At 45.1% G+C, this 16979-nt stretch overlaps 1 protein-coding gene across 5 annotated transcripts in view; it reads left to right on the top strand.

Moving 5' to 3' along the window:
- Window positions 1-16979, top strand: part of CNTN5 (contactin 5) — a 753708-nt gene that overhangs the window by 412143 nt on the left and 324586 nt on the right. For all 5 annotated transcript variants that reach the window (XM_054805742.1, XM_054805482.1, XM_054805387.1 and 2 more), the window contains one exon: window positions 4805-5023. In XM_054805742.1, coding sequence (XP_054661717.1) covers window positions 4805-5023 — 219 coding nt within the window. The remainder of the gene's footprint in view (window positions 1-4804; window positions 5024-16979) is intronic.

The raw sequence follows: 16979 nt of genomic DNA, 5'->3' as shown, positions 1-16979 counted from the left end.
CCCGTGGTACTTTACATTCATGCCATCTGAGATCATGTTGATTCTTTTGTTCTTTCGAATCCTGGATTTACCACTGTGGAACAGTGTTCCCTATTCAACTAGATAATAAAGAATCTTAAAATACGGGTTTTTTCTTTTTAAGTGGGAAAAGAATTACAGTCGTCTTGACTTGATGAAGCAGCACAGAACAAGTTCATTTCCCCAAGCTGCCTACACGTAGTATTTCAGCAAAAAAAAGTTGTCAAAGCTATTTCAGGGTTGTTGAATCCTATTTACTGGAGTAGCTTTTGGGTTATGTATGCAAGGAAACAGGACAGTTATAGCCTAAAAGTAAGAAATATTACATTAGCAAAAACTGCACTTTGATTCAAGTGCAGAAAGAGAGGCTGCATACCACCGGAGGTTTCAGGATGGCTTCTATTTACTTTTCCCTAGTGATGTGATGTGTTGGCAAAACTTAGGCAATCTGGAATGAGTCTCGCTATTGTACTTTCTCCTTTTCCCAGTCCCACGTTTGTCTGGCTCCTGCACCTCCTCAAACCTCCTTCCCCTCCAGATGTGTATCTCTGCCTGGCAGCTGTTCTAGGCACTCACCCTAATGACATAAAGTCTGATCCCAAGTTAATTAGGTCAGGAGTAGTTGTTAGCTCAAGCTTACTATGACCTGTAGTATGCGTCATCTAGTAAGTTAGCGTGCTCTTCAATTAAAAAGAATAAAAAGTATTTCATCCTATAATTTTGAAAGGATTAATGGTTATTTTTTGTCTCCCTTGTGTGTATAATCTGCAGTTTGGCCTGGTGGTAAATGAATTAAGTGTAATGGAGGATACAATTTTGATGTGTTTGTTTATAACTTTATACATGCATACTGCTTTTTGCTTCTCTTGGGTGCCCGGGCAGCAGGGAGGAAAGCTGCTTATATGCCTTGTTTGTTGGGTGATAGCAGAACCTGGTAGAAGGATGTTCCTCTCCTGTGAGCAAGGTCATCTGAGAGAGTTTTATGGAAGCAGGTGGAGATGGCAGAGAATGAGAGATACAGCAAGGAGGAGAGCTAAGTGGCAGACTCGCTTAGAGGAGCAAGAGCCTGACCGCATTTTGTTCTCAGTATGTCATTGAACTGAAAAATTTACTATTGAAAACAAAAGGAAAAATTACACAATAATATGTGTATGTAGAAACATGCAGAGTTGTGCTCTTGCTTGACCCACTTTCCAAGCTGACAATACAGGGCAATAGGAACATAGAAGCTATATTAAATGGTCTACCTAAGAATCAAGATTATTAATGTTAGTATTTAATTTCTGATTGCTAATGTCCATTTCTTTGCAAAAGAAGAAATATACAGCCCAGACTCTAGCTTGCACAGGAAGCCCTTTTGTCTACACATCAGGGAAGACTGTTTCATAATTTTCCTGATTAAATGACATAACAATAATTATTTGAATATTCTCAAGCTGGAATAGCTGATATACTTGGGAACATCATCTAAGGAATTATCTTCTGTGGTCAACAAAAGGACTACATTGTTTAAAAGGTCTTCAGACATAAGAGTTTTACTCCTGATATATGTATGGCATATAGTACATTTAACAGCCTAATAATACCATACTTCAGTCACACAAAGTATGTATCATTTGCTGAAAAAGTACTGACATAAAATTTTCCCAAATCCATGTCCTTTGCCATAGGGCAAATAGCATAGAGCTAAAATACCGTGCTGAAAATAGAAAAGTGACTGTATCTGCAGAAAATACTCAAGGAACAGTACATTCATTATAGATGTGGTTGTAATCATGTTTCCTTTGGAAATCTGATTAAGGCTTATTATGCTGTGTTGTAAAGTTTGGACCAAAGGCATGTCTGCATTTTTTTTATTATAAAGTAGAATTCCTTCCAGTGTGTATTATTTCTTCTATGTCTGTGTGCACACTGGAGGAAAGTCTTCCCAACAGCAATCACCACTGGTTGCACTTTTTTTTTTTTTTTAAGCTATAGAAATGGATCTTGTAAACCAAATATGTATCACTTTTAGAATTATATAATAGTTTACTTATGTATAAAAATATACAGAAAGCTGGAGAGGGACATTTTACAAGGCCATGTAGTGACAGGACGAGGGACAATGGTTTTAAAATGAAGGAAGGTAGATTTAGATTAGATATAAGTAAGAAATTTTTTATGATGAAGGTGGCGAGACACTGGAATATGTTGCCCAGAGAAGCTGTGGATGCCCCATCCCTGGAAGTGTTCAAGGCCAGGCTGGATGGGGCTTTTGGGCAACGTGGTCTAGTGGAGGGTGTCCCTGCCCGTGGCAGGGGGGTTGGAACTAGATGATCTTTGAGGTCCCTTCCAACCCAAACCGTTCTATGATTTTATGATTCTATGATATACACAGGAATAGTTCTGCTAGAAGCTTCCCCTGTGTCCGACAGAGCCAATGCCAGCCAGCTCCAAGATGGACCCGCTGCTGGCCAAGGCCGAGCCCATCAGTGATGGTGGTAGTGCCTCTGGGGTAACAGAGTTAAGGAGGGGAAAAAAACCCACAAAACAGAGCTACATCAGGAGCAATTGCAGCCGGAGAGAGGAGTGAGAATATGTGAGAGGAACAACTCTGCAGACACCAAGATCAGTGCAGAAGGAGGGGCAGGAGGTGCTCCAGGCGCTGGAGCAGAGATTCCCCTGCAGCCCATGGAGAAGACCATGGTGAGGCAGGCTGTCCCCCTGCAGCCCATGGAGAAGACCATGGTGAGGCAGGCTGTCCCCTTGCAGCCCATGGAGATCCATGGTGGAGCAGATACCCACCTGCAAGCCCCGTGGAGGACCCCCTGCCAGAGCAGTTCATGAAGAACTGCAGCCCGTGGGAAGGACTCATGTTGGAGAAGTCCATGGAGGACTGTCTCCTGTGGGAGGGACCCCACGCCGGAGCAGGGGCAGAGTGAGAGGAGTCCTCCCCCTGAGGAGGAAGGAGCGGCAGAGACACCGTGTGATGAACTGACCACAACCCCCATTCCCCGTCCCCCGGTGCTGCTGGAGGGGAGGAGGGAGAGAAATGGGGAGTGAAGTTGGGCCTGGGAAGAAGGGAGGTGGTGGGGGGAGGTGGTTTAAGATTCGGGTTTTATTTCTCATTATTGTGCTGTGATTTTATTGGCAATAAATTAAATTAATTTTACCCAAGTTGAGTATGGTTTGCCCGTGATGGTAACAGGTGAGTGATCTCTCCCTGTCCTTATCTCGACCCAGGAGCCTTTCGTTATATTTTCTCTCCCCTGCCCAGCTGAGGAGGGCAGTGACAGAGCGGCTTTGGGGGCACTTGGCCTCCAGCCTGGGTCAACCCACCATAACACGATATACAAAGCAGCATGATGCACATAATAAAGTAGATGGTTTGTGAGACCAGGATGAAAAACAACTTAAAGCAGAATTCTCCTTATTTGTGCCTTTCCCATCTAGTTGCCAAAAGTTGTATTTAAATCCAAATTTTAAATAAGATATGGCATCATCAAATCATGTCTATGTTTGGACTTTGCATAGATAAAAATTATGATTTTAAAATACTGGTCATCTGCTTTTTCCAAATTCCAGCTTCTTCTAAAAGGTAGAAGAGGGGGATTTTTAACATCTGGTCAGAGACAATAAACAGTGTACTGAAAGGACCTTTTCCTAAACCTGAAAGACTCTAATCATTCACTGTCACAATCTTCATAAAATAAAATGCATATTGATCTAATTTTAAACCTATTGAAATATAAAATAGTCCAAACTATATTTATGCTTAGAATATTTTTCTGAAAGCTTTCCAGCAAGGCCATGACCTAATGTTTTAAAGAAATTTTATTTCGATTGAATGTGCTGCTATTCAAAGCTTTTGAACACTCATAGTTTTCCATTGTTCATGTTATGCTAACCTGAAGAATGTTCAATTTATAAATATTTATCATCAGTGGAGATAACAGAACAGTGATCTTTTTTTCTGTCACTTCCACTGTCCCCCAAAAAATCACTTCCTTCATAGGCACTTGATATGCAGTCTGATTCCCTTTGCTCATCTATATCAATGTATTTTAAAATGTCCTTCTCACCTCCTTAAGACTGCTGCATGTTAAGGACTACTGATTTCAATAGTTGTGCTTGCTTTGCTCCTGAAGCTCCTGAGTGATATTTTTAATCTATTATAATAGTAAACTTTTTAATTGCTTTTTCTTTTGGTATTATACAGAGTCCAAACCATTGGGCACTATTCTTTATTTGTAGACATTGAAATTTTAAGTACAGGCAAAAAAGGTAAAAAGGGAAGTTGCAGAGACAGGAAAGGAGGTGTCTTTGGCACGTGCATGTTTTTGGGAGAGATGTTTGTGCATATATGGGCTCTTTGGCTTTTTAGCTAGCTCACTTGATTTGCAGAATAGTGTTGAGGAACATATTTAGCTTCAACCAGTGTTTCTGCACTGCATATGCAAAGGCTGTGAAGGAAAGAAGGTGTCTTGGCAGACACTTCTACTGTGACTTAGGGTCATAGAAATAGAATTAAAAATATTGAAAATTCATATTACCATAAGTAAGAAATTTAATAACCGCATGATTTTTATATTGTGTTGAAACTGCAACAGAATTTTCTGTCTTAGAGCTCTATGCTGCTACCCAGTTCTGTCTAGAAGCTGAGTCCCTTGTCTCACGAGTCTGGGGCATCTCTGACACTCCTTTTATAGATAAAACTTTTCTACTTTTCTACTGAATAACTAAATATTCTTTTGAAAAGTGATAGATTTTATCTTTATTCAGTGTTCACTTCTTGGTTTTTTCCCAGAATATTCAGAAGCTGTGCCTGGTCTCCCCACTTCATATGCTGCTATCCTGAGGATCAAATCTGGTAGTTCATCTTTAGCCTCATTTAATTCAAGGAACAGACCACGATTAAGCACTTCGTCATTAGGAAGTGTGTCTTCACCAGGCTGGAGAGGAGCTGCACAAAATTACCACTCCCCAACAAACCTCTACCACTTTTCAGAGGCCTTCAAACACGATGGTAAGTCTAGTTTCCTTCTCTGAATCTTTGAAACATTTTTCAAAAGCATCATATTTTTATCCATTTACTTCAGTATGCCTCAGACATAATTTTGAATTATTTAAGCGTCACAAAGTAGAAACGGGCCTCTTTTCCTTTAGATTCTTCAGATTAGCCTTAAAGTCACCAGTTACATTATTTCTTAAAGATTCCTATGCAGAATAGTTTAATACAGTTTTTGCTACATGAAAGTAGCAAGTTAGTGGTTTGAAATTCCATTACAGCACAATTTCATCTACTCAGCTAATGTCTGTATATTCAAAAATCAAGATGGTAAAATGTCACTCCCTCTTTTATATATATTTTTCTCTGATTTTTTCTAATTTAATCATGAATGATAGTAATGTAAATAAAACATTAATAGTACATCTTATAAAACTACTTTTTCTCTAAATTACCTACTCTGTAGAGTCAACTCTACATGCACATATGCATGCATGGATAGACATACCAGTGTGATACGGTGTGTATTTACCTTTAAATGCAATAACTCATAATAACAATATGTTATTTCTCATATTTGGTTACATTTAAAGAAGTCACATTTCTATACTATTTCTTTAGCAATAATATTTATCTGAATTACATTCAAAGAAGGAAAAACAGACAGAAAGAAAAGGAGGAAGGAAGGAGAGGGAAGGAGGAAGATGTTTAGAGGATATTTAAACAAAATACAAGTGAAAGACATTAATAAGAGGGGGGACACATATGTTATGCTATTGCAATTGAGAACTTGCATAATTCAAAAATCTAATATATGGCGTACAGTCAGGAACCAGGTTTTTCATCAGAAAAAACCGAAATACTTTTATTAGCCACCTAAGTATACAGGTTCTCAAGCGACTTCTCAATTGATTTCCCAGCAGACTGGCTCAGAGGCCTGACATTGCTTCTATTAAAGGTTCTCTTATACTGACTTTATGCCATTTAATTTGCACTCTCAATTTAGCATATGTTTCCTGATATCCCAAATTAAAAGAACTATGCTGCAGCTCACTGCTGAATTTAAAGTATATGGAATTACTTAGCGTAAACATGCAGTTAAAGCAATACAGTCCTTCTCTTCAAGCTATGTATCAATGTGTAAAGTCACGACGAAAGAATGTGCATATAAAGTGTGAATTATTCATGAAATACTCCTGAAGAATCATAAAACTGCAAACTCATATACTTTCTTACTGTTCCAAAAACTTTTGGAAATGCTGCAGTAAAGATAATTGAACAAAACCTTGAATAAAGACTCTTTTTATCTTTGCATCTTTGGTTTGATATCTTTTAGAAGAAAATAGAGAGCAGGGTCCAGTTTACAAGTGAGTGTTTGAAACAGTGAACCTCCAGATGTGCAAGATCTGAACCTAATTTTTGTTGAATGAGAATTCCTGATTCCACACAATCAGCTAGATTCAGCATTTACCAGTATGAGTTAAAGACAAAAACTACTGAATTTTTTTTTCATTACTAAAAAATATTGAGCAATATTGATTAATGTGGCGTGCAGTTTGGACAGCACAAACGATTTAATTTTAGAACAGGTATGTTTGTTTCAGGTCACAGAACAGAGAAAGAATTCCCCAGCAACAGGAAAAACCTGTCCTATCTTGCCTAATAAGCAAATAAACATATCTGCTTCAGAAAAGATAAATCTGAAAATAGGAGAAAATAATTTTATCTCCTTTGCAATAAACTCAGTCATGCATGTACTGTACGCTGTTCCAGCATGCAGCATACTACAATCAATGTACCTACCTTGGGGCATGTGTCCAAAGGAAAGCCTTCTCCAAGTCTCTTGATTTTTAAGTTAACTGAAATATAGTTTTAAGATTAAATGTCTTTTATAAATACATGTGTGTATAAATACACACACATATATATGTATACGTGTGTATATATATATATGCATGTGCTTTTGTATATGCAAAATAATTATAGTAAATTGCAGCCACCTTTGTTAAGGATGTTAAAATCTGTTACACACAGATTTATTCATTGGAACATATTTTTGCTTTAGTGGGCTTTTTCTTTTTCATTGTATTAAAGGAAATTTTATATTTTGACAGATTATAGGGATATTAAAATGGATAATCATGGTTTATTTCTTAGGTGTTAAGTGAAAGGTTGTATTATAGAACCTACTTGTAAAATCAGGATTAGTACTGAAGTTAATACATTTTTTTCAGTGTTTAAGCTGAAAAAAAGAGGGTTTCTAGATTTTAGTTGAAAAAAGCAATGTTTTCTTTGAAAACAGGGTTATTATTTATACATCTAAAATATTTTCTGAATATACTGAACAGGTTAAACTGTTTTTTCCCATGGTGACAAAGGTTAATCAGAAGATCATTTAAAGTCATCACCTCAAGTGCATGCAACAAGCACAAACTGAAAACAAGCCAGGAAAGAAAGAAATTTTAAAATGGGCATGACAATGAGTAGTGCTAAAACCTGATCCATCCTTACCAAAAAGTATCTTTCACTTTGTAGGACCAGTTTTAAATGAAACATCTCTGTTTTGTTTTATTTTAGTAAAGTCTGATGATGCACACATTTCAGCAACATATATAGCCTTATCAGCAACTCCTGCAACTTTCTTAATGTACCCTAAACATATTAACACCCAGGACTGACAGGTCACTGGGATATGGTTTGGTCCATGATATGTCAAGTGGGTACTTTTCTGGGTAAAGTCTGTGTACAGAGTCCAATATGTAATTTTGGATGGAAGATCTGTTAGTGACCTCTCCTTTTCGGCTGCTTTAGAAGTACTATCATTTTAAAGTACCTTGTAGCTATACTTCAGAAAATTCTTCCATCTCCATATGAGTTCAACAGGCCTTTGAAAAATGGGTAAAAAAAAAGTAGAGAGATAAGAAAATATTGTTTTCCCAGTCCTGTAAAAACTTGTGGTTTTTAATTTTCGCTGAGTTACTCTGCTTTCAAAGGAGAATCGCCATCACCCTTTTTCCAACTGCCATTTGCACAAATTTTGTCAGTGTCAGAATAAAAGCTGAAAAAAATTGGTTTGTCTTAAGATGTCTCTAGTCCGCCTTCAGAAGGATTAGCGAAGCCATCCACCAGTATCGCCTGCAGTAAAATAGTGCTCCTAAAAGGACATGAGCAGATGAAGAGGAGAAGACCTGAAGGAATACCTCCTTCCCCCATATTCCCATGCTGCCTGAGCATATCCCCTCAGATACTTTGCCTGCTAGGTGAAAAATAGCAGAGTGAAAAGAGGTGTGTTTCCTCCCACCAGTACCTCGGACTGAGAGGATGGAACCAAGAAGATTATTTATGCCAGTCATATAGCTTGAATGGTACTGTAACATTGCCAACAGTGGTCAAACTACACTAATGATATTTGATGCAAGTGACCAGTGCAATGTAGAATTCACTACACCTTCTCCTTCTGCAGACAATTATATTTTAAAAATATTATTTAAGAAAATATTTAAAAGAACATTATTTCTTTTATTCTTCAAAAGTGCAGCATAGAGCAATATGACATGCTAAAAATAATCTTGCCAGTGCAGCTTCAATGCAGGTCTTTGAACAGGGTCATATTTCCTCCCTGCCCACCTCTGTGTTCCCAGGGTTCCAGGAATTCATTCTTTTTCACGGTGTATTTATTGACCTGGAATTATGTCAAGGATGGCAGCAAGAAAGCTGAGTGTTGAGGAATGACGCTATTTCAGTTACTACAGAACTGAAAGTACAGGAAACTTCATTCTCATCTGTGGTTTGCTCTCATGGTATTTGCATTGCTCAGCAAGAAGAACTAAAGAACATCTGATTTTTTTTTCATCAGTAATTGAAAGAGAGAATGAAAGTGTCTCCGTATGTAAAAGAGGGAGAACACATTTAGGCTACTGTTTGAGGCACAAGATACACAGTTTCCAATTTCCATTCCCATAAGGATTTAAATACTTGTTACTAAAAACTCACATACTCCCGTATTTTCTAAGTGCAAATGTGCTGCAAGGACAATCTTGGAATAGAAAAGGATATTCGAGTACTGTTCTCAAGAATACTCAAGAATTTTAAAAGAGGAATTTTACTAATATTTTAAATGTTTTCTATATCCTTGCCTTTCTGGGCAATACCAGTTTAAATAGTAAATCCTAATGAGAGTGCTTAGTGCTTTTAATTGCCTAGATTGAAAATGGTAACTTAAAATTTGTAAAGGGACCACAAACTAGCTGTTACATTGCTTGGCTGCAATGCATACCTGTAATCCCAAGACATATGTGCATATCTATAGTAAATCACTGGTCTCATAGCACTTCAATAAGATACGGAAAACTGGTTGTTTAAATAAAAGTCTGTTTGAGGAACAGAAATATCTCCCTTCAGAAATTAAAATAGTAAATTGAAATATACACATGCTTAATATGTACGTTAAATATTAATCTCTTTTTATGCTCTTGCTTAAGTTAGAAAGAAAAAATAAAGTGTGGAGTTAAAATCCTCTAATGCATACTCACACAGGAATGTCCTTTTTAAAAGCATGGGTCACTGTTACTTAAAACATGAGTGCAAAAAAAACCTGATGCTTTTGGATCCCTGAACGTATCAGAGGATTAGAAAACATACATGTGTATAAAAATATGTGTGTGTTTGTATATAGATATATATAGAATATATATGCACATATACAAAGATATATAAATTAAATATGATAAGAACAACAGGAAAATGGCGCAGGAGGTTTGCCCCAAAAGACAATACAAAGCAAAAGAACCAGCCAATGGTTCATGAATCAGAAAAGTGTATTTCAAGGTCAGTTTCAGACAGAGAGGGTGGGTAGCATGAAGATGCCCTTGTCCAGGGCAGTGGGGAGCCTACGGCTGGCTGTGGAACCATGGCACGGTGTAGAATGGGGCTGTGCGTGCTTCCTTATCCTTAGGGCAATGGCTTTGTGGAAAGCTGCGCGGGAGTATGCCGTGGTCTGCTCCTGTCCCTGTCTGGTCCTGCGGCTGCAAAAAACAGGATAACAAAACAAAGGGAGCACTCACCCTGGCTCACCAGGGACAACCGCTACCCAAAGTTCTCCCAGACTCTTGATGCCTTAACTTTGTGTCTGTGTCCTTGTAGAAGGCAGCGAATCTCTCTGGCTGTGTGGCTGAGGACGGGAGTGTGCCATGGTCTGGTCCTGTCCCTGTCTGGTCCTGCAACTGCAAAAGGCAGGAGAAAAAACAAAGGGGCAGCCACACTGGCTCACCATGGGCAACCGCTACCCAAGGTTCTCCCAGACTCTTGATGCCTTAACGTTGTGTGAGTGGCCTTGGAGACAACAGCAAATCTCTCTGGCTCTGTAGCTGAGGATGGGAGCGTGCCATGGTCTGGTCCTGTCCCTGTCTGGCCTTGAGGCTGCAAAAGGCAGGATAACAAAACAAAGGGAGCACTCACCCTGGCTCACCATGGGCAAGCGCTACCCAAGGTTCTCCCAGACTCTTGATGCCTTAACTTGGCGTGAGTGGCCTTGGAGACAATAGCAAATCCCTCTGGCTCTGTAGCTGAGGATGGGAGCGTGCCATGGTCTGGTCCTGTCCCTGTCTGGTCCTGAGGCTGCAAAAGGCAGGATAACAAAACAAAGGGAGCACTCACCCTGGCTCACCAGGGACAACCCCTGGCCAGGGCTCTGCCAGACTCTTGATGCCTTAACTTTGTGTCTGTGTCCTTGTAGAAGGCAGTGAATCCCTCTGGCTCTGTAGCTGAGGATGGGAGTGTGCCATGCTCTGGTCCTGTCCCTGTCTGGTCCTGCGGCTGCAAAAGGCAGGATAACAAAACAAAGGGAGCATTCACCCTGGCTCACCAGGGACAACCGCTACCCAAGGTTCTCCCAGACTCTTGATTCCTTAACTTGGTGTGAGTGGCCTTGTAGAAGGTTGCGAATCTCTCTCACTGTGTGGCTGAGGATGGGAGTGTGCCATGGTCTGGTCCTATCCCTGTCTGGTCCTGCGGCTGCAAAAGGCAGGATAACAAAACAAAGGGAGCACTCACCCTGGCTCACCATGGGCAACCGCTACCCAAGGTCTTCCCAGACTCTTGATGCCTTAACTCTGTGTCTGTGTCCTTCTAGAAGGCAGCGAATCTCTCTGGCTGTGTGGCTGAGGACGGGAGTGTGCCATGGTCTGGTCCTGTCCCTGTCTGGTCCTGCGGCTGCAAAAGACAGGATAACAAAACACAGGAGCAGCCACCCTGGCTCACCAGGGACAACCCCTGGCCAGGGCTCTGCCAGATTCTTGATGCCTTAACTTTGTGTCTGTGTCCTTGGAGAAGGCAGTGAATCTCTCTGGCTGTGTGGCTGAGGATGGGAGTGTGCCATGGTCTGGGCGTGTGCCATGGTCTGGTCCTGTCCCTGTCTGGTCCTGCGACTGCAAAAGGCAGGATAACAAAACAAAGGGAGCACTCACCCTGGCTCACCATGGGCAACCGCTACCCAAGGTTCTCCCAGACTCTTGATGCCTTAACTTGGCGTGAGTGGCCTTGGAGACAATAGCAAATGCCTCTGGCTCTGTAGCTGAGGATGGGAGCGTGCCATGGTCTGGTCCTGACCCTGTCTGGTCCTGAGGCTGCAAAAGGCAGGATAACAAAACAAAGGGAGCACTCACCCTGGCTCACAAGGGACAACCCCTGGCCAGGGCTCTGCCAGACTCTTGATGCCTTAACTTTGTGTCTGTGTCCTTGTAGAAGGCAGTGAATCCCTCTGGCTCTGTAGCTGAGGATGGGAGTGTGCCATGCTCTGGTCCTGTCCCTGTCTGGTCCTGCGGCTGCAAAAGGCAGGATAACAAAACAAAGGGAGCAGCCACCCTGGCTCACCAGGGACAACCGCTACCCAAGGTTCTCCCAGACTCTTGATTCCTTAACTTGGTGTGAGTGGCCTTGTAGAAGGTTGCGAATCTCTCTCACTGTGTGGCTGAGGATGGGAGTGTGCCATGGTCTGGTCCTATCCCTGTCTGGTCCTGCGGCTGCAAAAGGCAGGATAACAAAACAAAGGGAGCACTCACCCTGGCTCACCATGGGCAACCGCTACCCAAGGTCTTCCCAGACTCTTGATGCCTTAACTCTGTGTCTGTGTCCTTCTAGAAGGCAGCGAATCTCTCTGGCTGTGTGGCTGAGGACGGGAGTGTGCCATGGTCTGGTCCTGTCCCTGTCTGGTCCTGCGGCTGCAAAAGACAGGATAACAAAACACAGGAGCAGCCACCCTGGCTCACCAGGGACAACCCCTGGCCAGGGCTCTGCCAGATTCTTGATGCCTTAACTTTGTGTCTGTGTCCTTGGAGAAGGCAGTGAATCTCTCTGGCTGTGTGGCTGAGGATGGGAGTGTGCCATGGTCTGGGCGTGTGCCATGGTCTGGTCCTGTCCCTGTCTGGTCCTGCGACTGCAAAAGGCAGGATAACAAAACAAAGGGAGCACTCACCCTGGCTCACCATGGGCAACCGCTACCCAAGGTTCTCCCAGACTCTTGATGCCTTAACTTGGCGTGAGTGGCCTTGGAGACAATAGCAAATGCCTCTGGCTCTGTAGCTGAGGATGGGAGCGTGCCATGGTCTGGTCCTGACCCTGTCTGGTCCTGAGGCTGCAAAAGGCAGGATAACAAAACAAAGGGAGCACTCACCCTGGCTCACAAGGGACAACCCCTGGCCAGGGCTCTGCCAGACTCTTGATGCCTTAACTTTGTGTCTGTGTCCTTGTAGAAGGCAGTGAATCCCTCTGGCTCTGTAGCTGAGGATGGGAGTGTGCCATGCTCTGGTCCTGTCCCTGTCTGGTCCTGCGGCTGCAAAAGGCAGGATAACAAAACAAAGGGAGCAGCCACCCTGGCTCACCAGGGACAACCGCTACCCAAGGTTCTCCCAGACTCTTGATTCCTTAACTTGGTGTGAGTGGCCTTGTAGAAGGTTGCGAATCTCTCTCACTGTGTGGCTGAGGATGGGAGTGTGCCATGGTCTGGTCCTATCCCTGTCTGGTCCTGCGGCTGCAAAAGGCAGGATAACAAAACAAAGGGAGCACTCACCCTGGCTCACCATGGGCAACCGCTACCCAAGGTTCTCCCAGACTCTTGATGCCTTAACTTGGTGTGAGTGGCCTTGGAGACAATAGCAAATGCCTCTGGCTCTGTAGCTGAGGATGGGAGCGTGCCATGGTCTGGTCCTGTCCCTGTCTGGCCTTGAGGCTGCAAAAGGCAGGATAACAAACAAAGGGGCAGTCACCCTGGCTCACCAGGGACAACCCCTGGACAGGGCTCTGCCAGACTCTTGATGCCTTAACTTTGTGTCTGTGTCCCTGTAGAAGGCAGTGAATCCCTCTGGCTCTGTAGCTGAGGATGGGAGCGTGCCATGGTCTGGTCCTGTCCCTGTCTGGTCCTGCGGCTGCAAAAGGCAGGATAACAAAACAAAGGGAGCACTCACCCTGGCTCACCAGGGACAACCCCTGGCCGGGGCGCTGCCAGACTCTTGATGCCTTAACTTTGTGTCTGTGTCCCTGTAGAAGGCAGTGAATCTCTCTCGCTGTGTGGCTGAGGACGGGAGTGTGCCATGGTCTGGTCCTGTCCCTGTCTGGTCCTGCGACTGCAAAAGGCAATATAACAAACAAAGGGAGCCGTCACCCTGTCTCACCATGGGCAACCGCTACCCAAGGTCCTCTCAGACTCTTGATTCCTTAACTTTGTGTGAGTGGCCTTGGAGACAGTAGCAAATCCCTCTGGCTGTGTGGCTGAGGATGGGAGCATGCCATGGGCTGGTCCTGTCCCTGTCTGGCCTTGAGGCTGCAAAAGGCAGGATAACAAAACAAAGGGATCAGTCACCCTGGCTCACCATGGGCAACCGCTACCCAAGTTTCTCCCAGACTCTTGGTGCCTTAACTTTGTGTCTGTTTCCTTGTAGAAGGTCGCGAATCTCTCTCGCTGTGTGGCTGAGGACGGGAGTGTGCCATGGTCTGGTCCTGTCCCTGTCTGGTCCTGCGGCTGCAAAAGGCAGGATAACAGAACAAAGGGAGCAGTCACCCTGGCTCACCATGGGCAACCGCTACCCAAGGTTCTCCCAGACTCTTGATGCCTTAACTTGGCGTGAGTGGCCTTGGAGACAATAGCAAATCCCTCTGGCTCTGTAGCTGAGGATGGGAGCGTGCCATGGTCTGGTCCTGTCCCTGTCTGGCCTTGAGGCTGCAAAAGGCAGGATAACAAAACAAAGGGAGCACTCACCCTGGCTCACCAGGGACAACCCCTGGCCAGGGCCCTGCCAGACTCTTGATGCCTTAACTTTTTGTGAGTGGCCTTGGAGACAGTAGCAAATGCCTCTGGCTCTGTAGCTGAGGATGGGAGCGTGCCATGGTCTGGTCCTGTCCCTGTCTGGCCTTGAGGCTGCAAAAGGCAGGATAACAAAACAAAGGGAGCACTCACCCTGGCTCACCATGGGCAACCGCTACCCAAGGTTCTCCCAGACTCTTGGTGCCTTAACTTTGTGTCTGTGTCCTTGTAGAAGTTCGCGAATCTCTCTGGCTGTGTAGCTGAGGATGGGAGTGTGCCATGGTCTGGTCCTGTCCCTGTCTGGTCCTGCGACTGCAAAAGGCAGGATAAAAAAACAAAGGGAGCAGTCACCCTGGCTCACCATGGGCAACCGCTACCCAAGGTTCTCCCAGACTCTTGATGCCTTAACTTGGCGTGAGTGGCCTTGGAGACAGTAGCAAATCCCTCTGGCTCTGTAGCTGAGGATGGGAGTGTGCCATGGTCTGGTCCTGTCCCTGTCTGGTCCTGAGGCTGCAAAAGGCAGGATAACAAAACAAAGGGAGCACTCACCCTGGCTCACCAGGGACAAACCCTGGACAGGGCCCTGCCAGACTCTTGATGCCTTAACTTGGCGTGAGTGGCCTTGGAGACAGTAGCAAATGCCTCTGGCTCTGTAGCTGAGGATGGGAGTGTGCCATGGTCTGGTCCTGTCCCTGTCTGGTCCTGCGGCTGCAAAAGGCAGGATAACAAAACAAAGGGATCAGTCACCCTGGCTCACCATGGGCAACCGCTACCCAAGGTTCTCCCAGACTCTTGATGCCTTAACTTGGCGTGAGTGGCCTTGGAGACAGTAGCAAATGCCTCTGGCTCTGTAGCTGAGGATGGGAGCGTGCCATGGTCTGGTCCTGTCCCTGTCTGGTCCTGCGGCTGCAAAAGGCAGGATAACAAAACAAAGGGAGCACTCACCCTGGCTCACCAGGGACAACCCCTGGCCGGGGCGCTGCCAGACTCTTGATGCCTTAACTTTGTGTCTGTGTCCCTGTAGAAGGCAGTGAATCTCTCTCGCTGTGTGGCTGAGGATGGGAGTGTGCCATGGTCTGGTCCTGTCCCTGTCTGGTCCTGCAACTGCAAAAGGCAGGATAACAAAACAAAGGGAGCAGTCACCCTGGCTCACCATGGGCAACCGCTACCCAAGGTTCTCCCAGACTCTTGATGCCTTAACTTGGCGTGAGTGGCCTTGGAGACAATAGCAAATCTCTCTGGCTCTGTAGCTGAGGATGGGAGCGTGCCATGGTCTGGTCCTGTCCCTGTCTGGTCCTGCGGCTGCAAAAGGCAGGATAACAAAACAAAGGGAGCACTCACCCTGGCTCACCAGGGACAACCCCTGGCCAGGGCCCTGCCAGACTCTTGATGCCTTAACTTTGTGTCTGTTTCCTTGTAGAAGGCAGCAAATCTCTCTGGCTGTGTGGCTGAGGACGGGCGTGTGCCATGGTCTGGTCCTGTCCCTGTCTGGTCCTGCGGCTGCAAAAGGCAGGATAACAAAACAAAGCGAGCAGTCACCCTGGCTCACCATGGACAACCCCTGGACAGGGCTCTGCCAGACTCTTGATGCCTTAACTTTGTGTCTGTGTCCCTGTAGAAGGCAGTGAATCCCTCTGGCTCTGTAGCTAAGGATGGGAGCGTGCCATGGTCTGGTCCTGTCCCTGTCTGGTCCTGCGGCTGCAAAAGGCAGGATAACAAAACAAAGGGAGCACTCACCCTGGCTCACCAGGGACAACCCCTGGCCAGGGCGCTGCCAGACTCTTGATGCCTTAACTTTGTGTCTGTGTCCTTGTAGAAGGCAGCAACTCTCTGGCTGTGTGGCTGAGAACGGGTGTGTGCCATGGTCTGGTCCTGTCCCTGTCTGGTCCTGCGGCTGCAAAAGGCAGTATAACAAACAAAGGGAGCCGTCACCCTGGCTCACCATGGGCAACCGCTACCCAAGGTCCTCACAGACTCTTGATTCCTTAACTTTGTGTGAGTGGCCTTGGATACAGTAGCAAATCCCTCTGGCTGTGTGGCTGAGGATGGGAGCATGCCATGGGCTGGTCCTGTCCCTGTCTGGCCTTGAGGCTGCAAAAGGCAGGATAACAAAACAAAGGGATCAGTCACCCTGGCTCACCATGGGCAACCGCTACCCAAGTTTCTCCCAGACTCTTGGTGCCTTAACTTTGTGTCTGTTTCCTTGTAGAAGGTCGCGAATCTCTCTCGCTGTGTGGCTGAGGACGGGAGTGTGCCATGGTCTGGTCCTGTCCCTGTCTGGTCCTGCGGCTGCAAAAGGCAGGATAACAGAACAAAGGGAGCAGTCACCCTGGCTCACCATGGGCAACCGCTACCCAAGGTTCTCCCAGACTCTTGATGCCTTAACTTGGCGTGAGTGGCCTTGGAGACAATAGCAAATCCCTCTGGCTCTGTAGCTGAGGATGGGAGCGTGCCATGGTCTGGTCCTGTCCCTGTCTGGCCTTGAGGCTGCAAAAGGCAGGATAACAAAACAAAGGGAGCACTCACCCTGGCTCACCAGGGACAACCCCTGGCCAGGGCCCTGCCAGACTCTTGATGCCTTAACTTTTTGTGAGTGGCCTTGGAGACAGTAGCAAATGCCTCTGGCTCTGTAGCTGAGGATGGGAGCGTGCCATGGTCTGGTCCTGTCCCTGTCTGGCC

The sequence above is a fragment of the Grus americana genome, chromosome 1 (genome assembly GCF_028858705.1).
Source record: "Grus americana isolate bGruAme1 chromosome 1, bGruAme1.mat, whole genome shotgun sequence".
Taxonomy (NCBI): domain Eukaryota; kingdom Metazoa; phylum Chordata; class Aves; order Gruiformes; family Gruidae; genus Grus; species Grus americana.
Note: the sequence above shows the minus strand (reverse complement) of the source record. Positions and strands in the feature narration are given on the sequence as shown.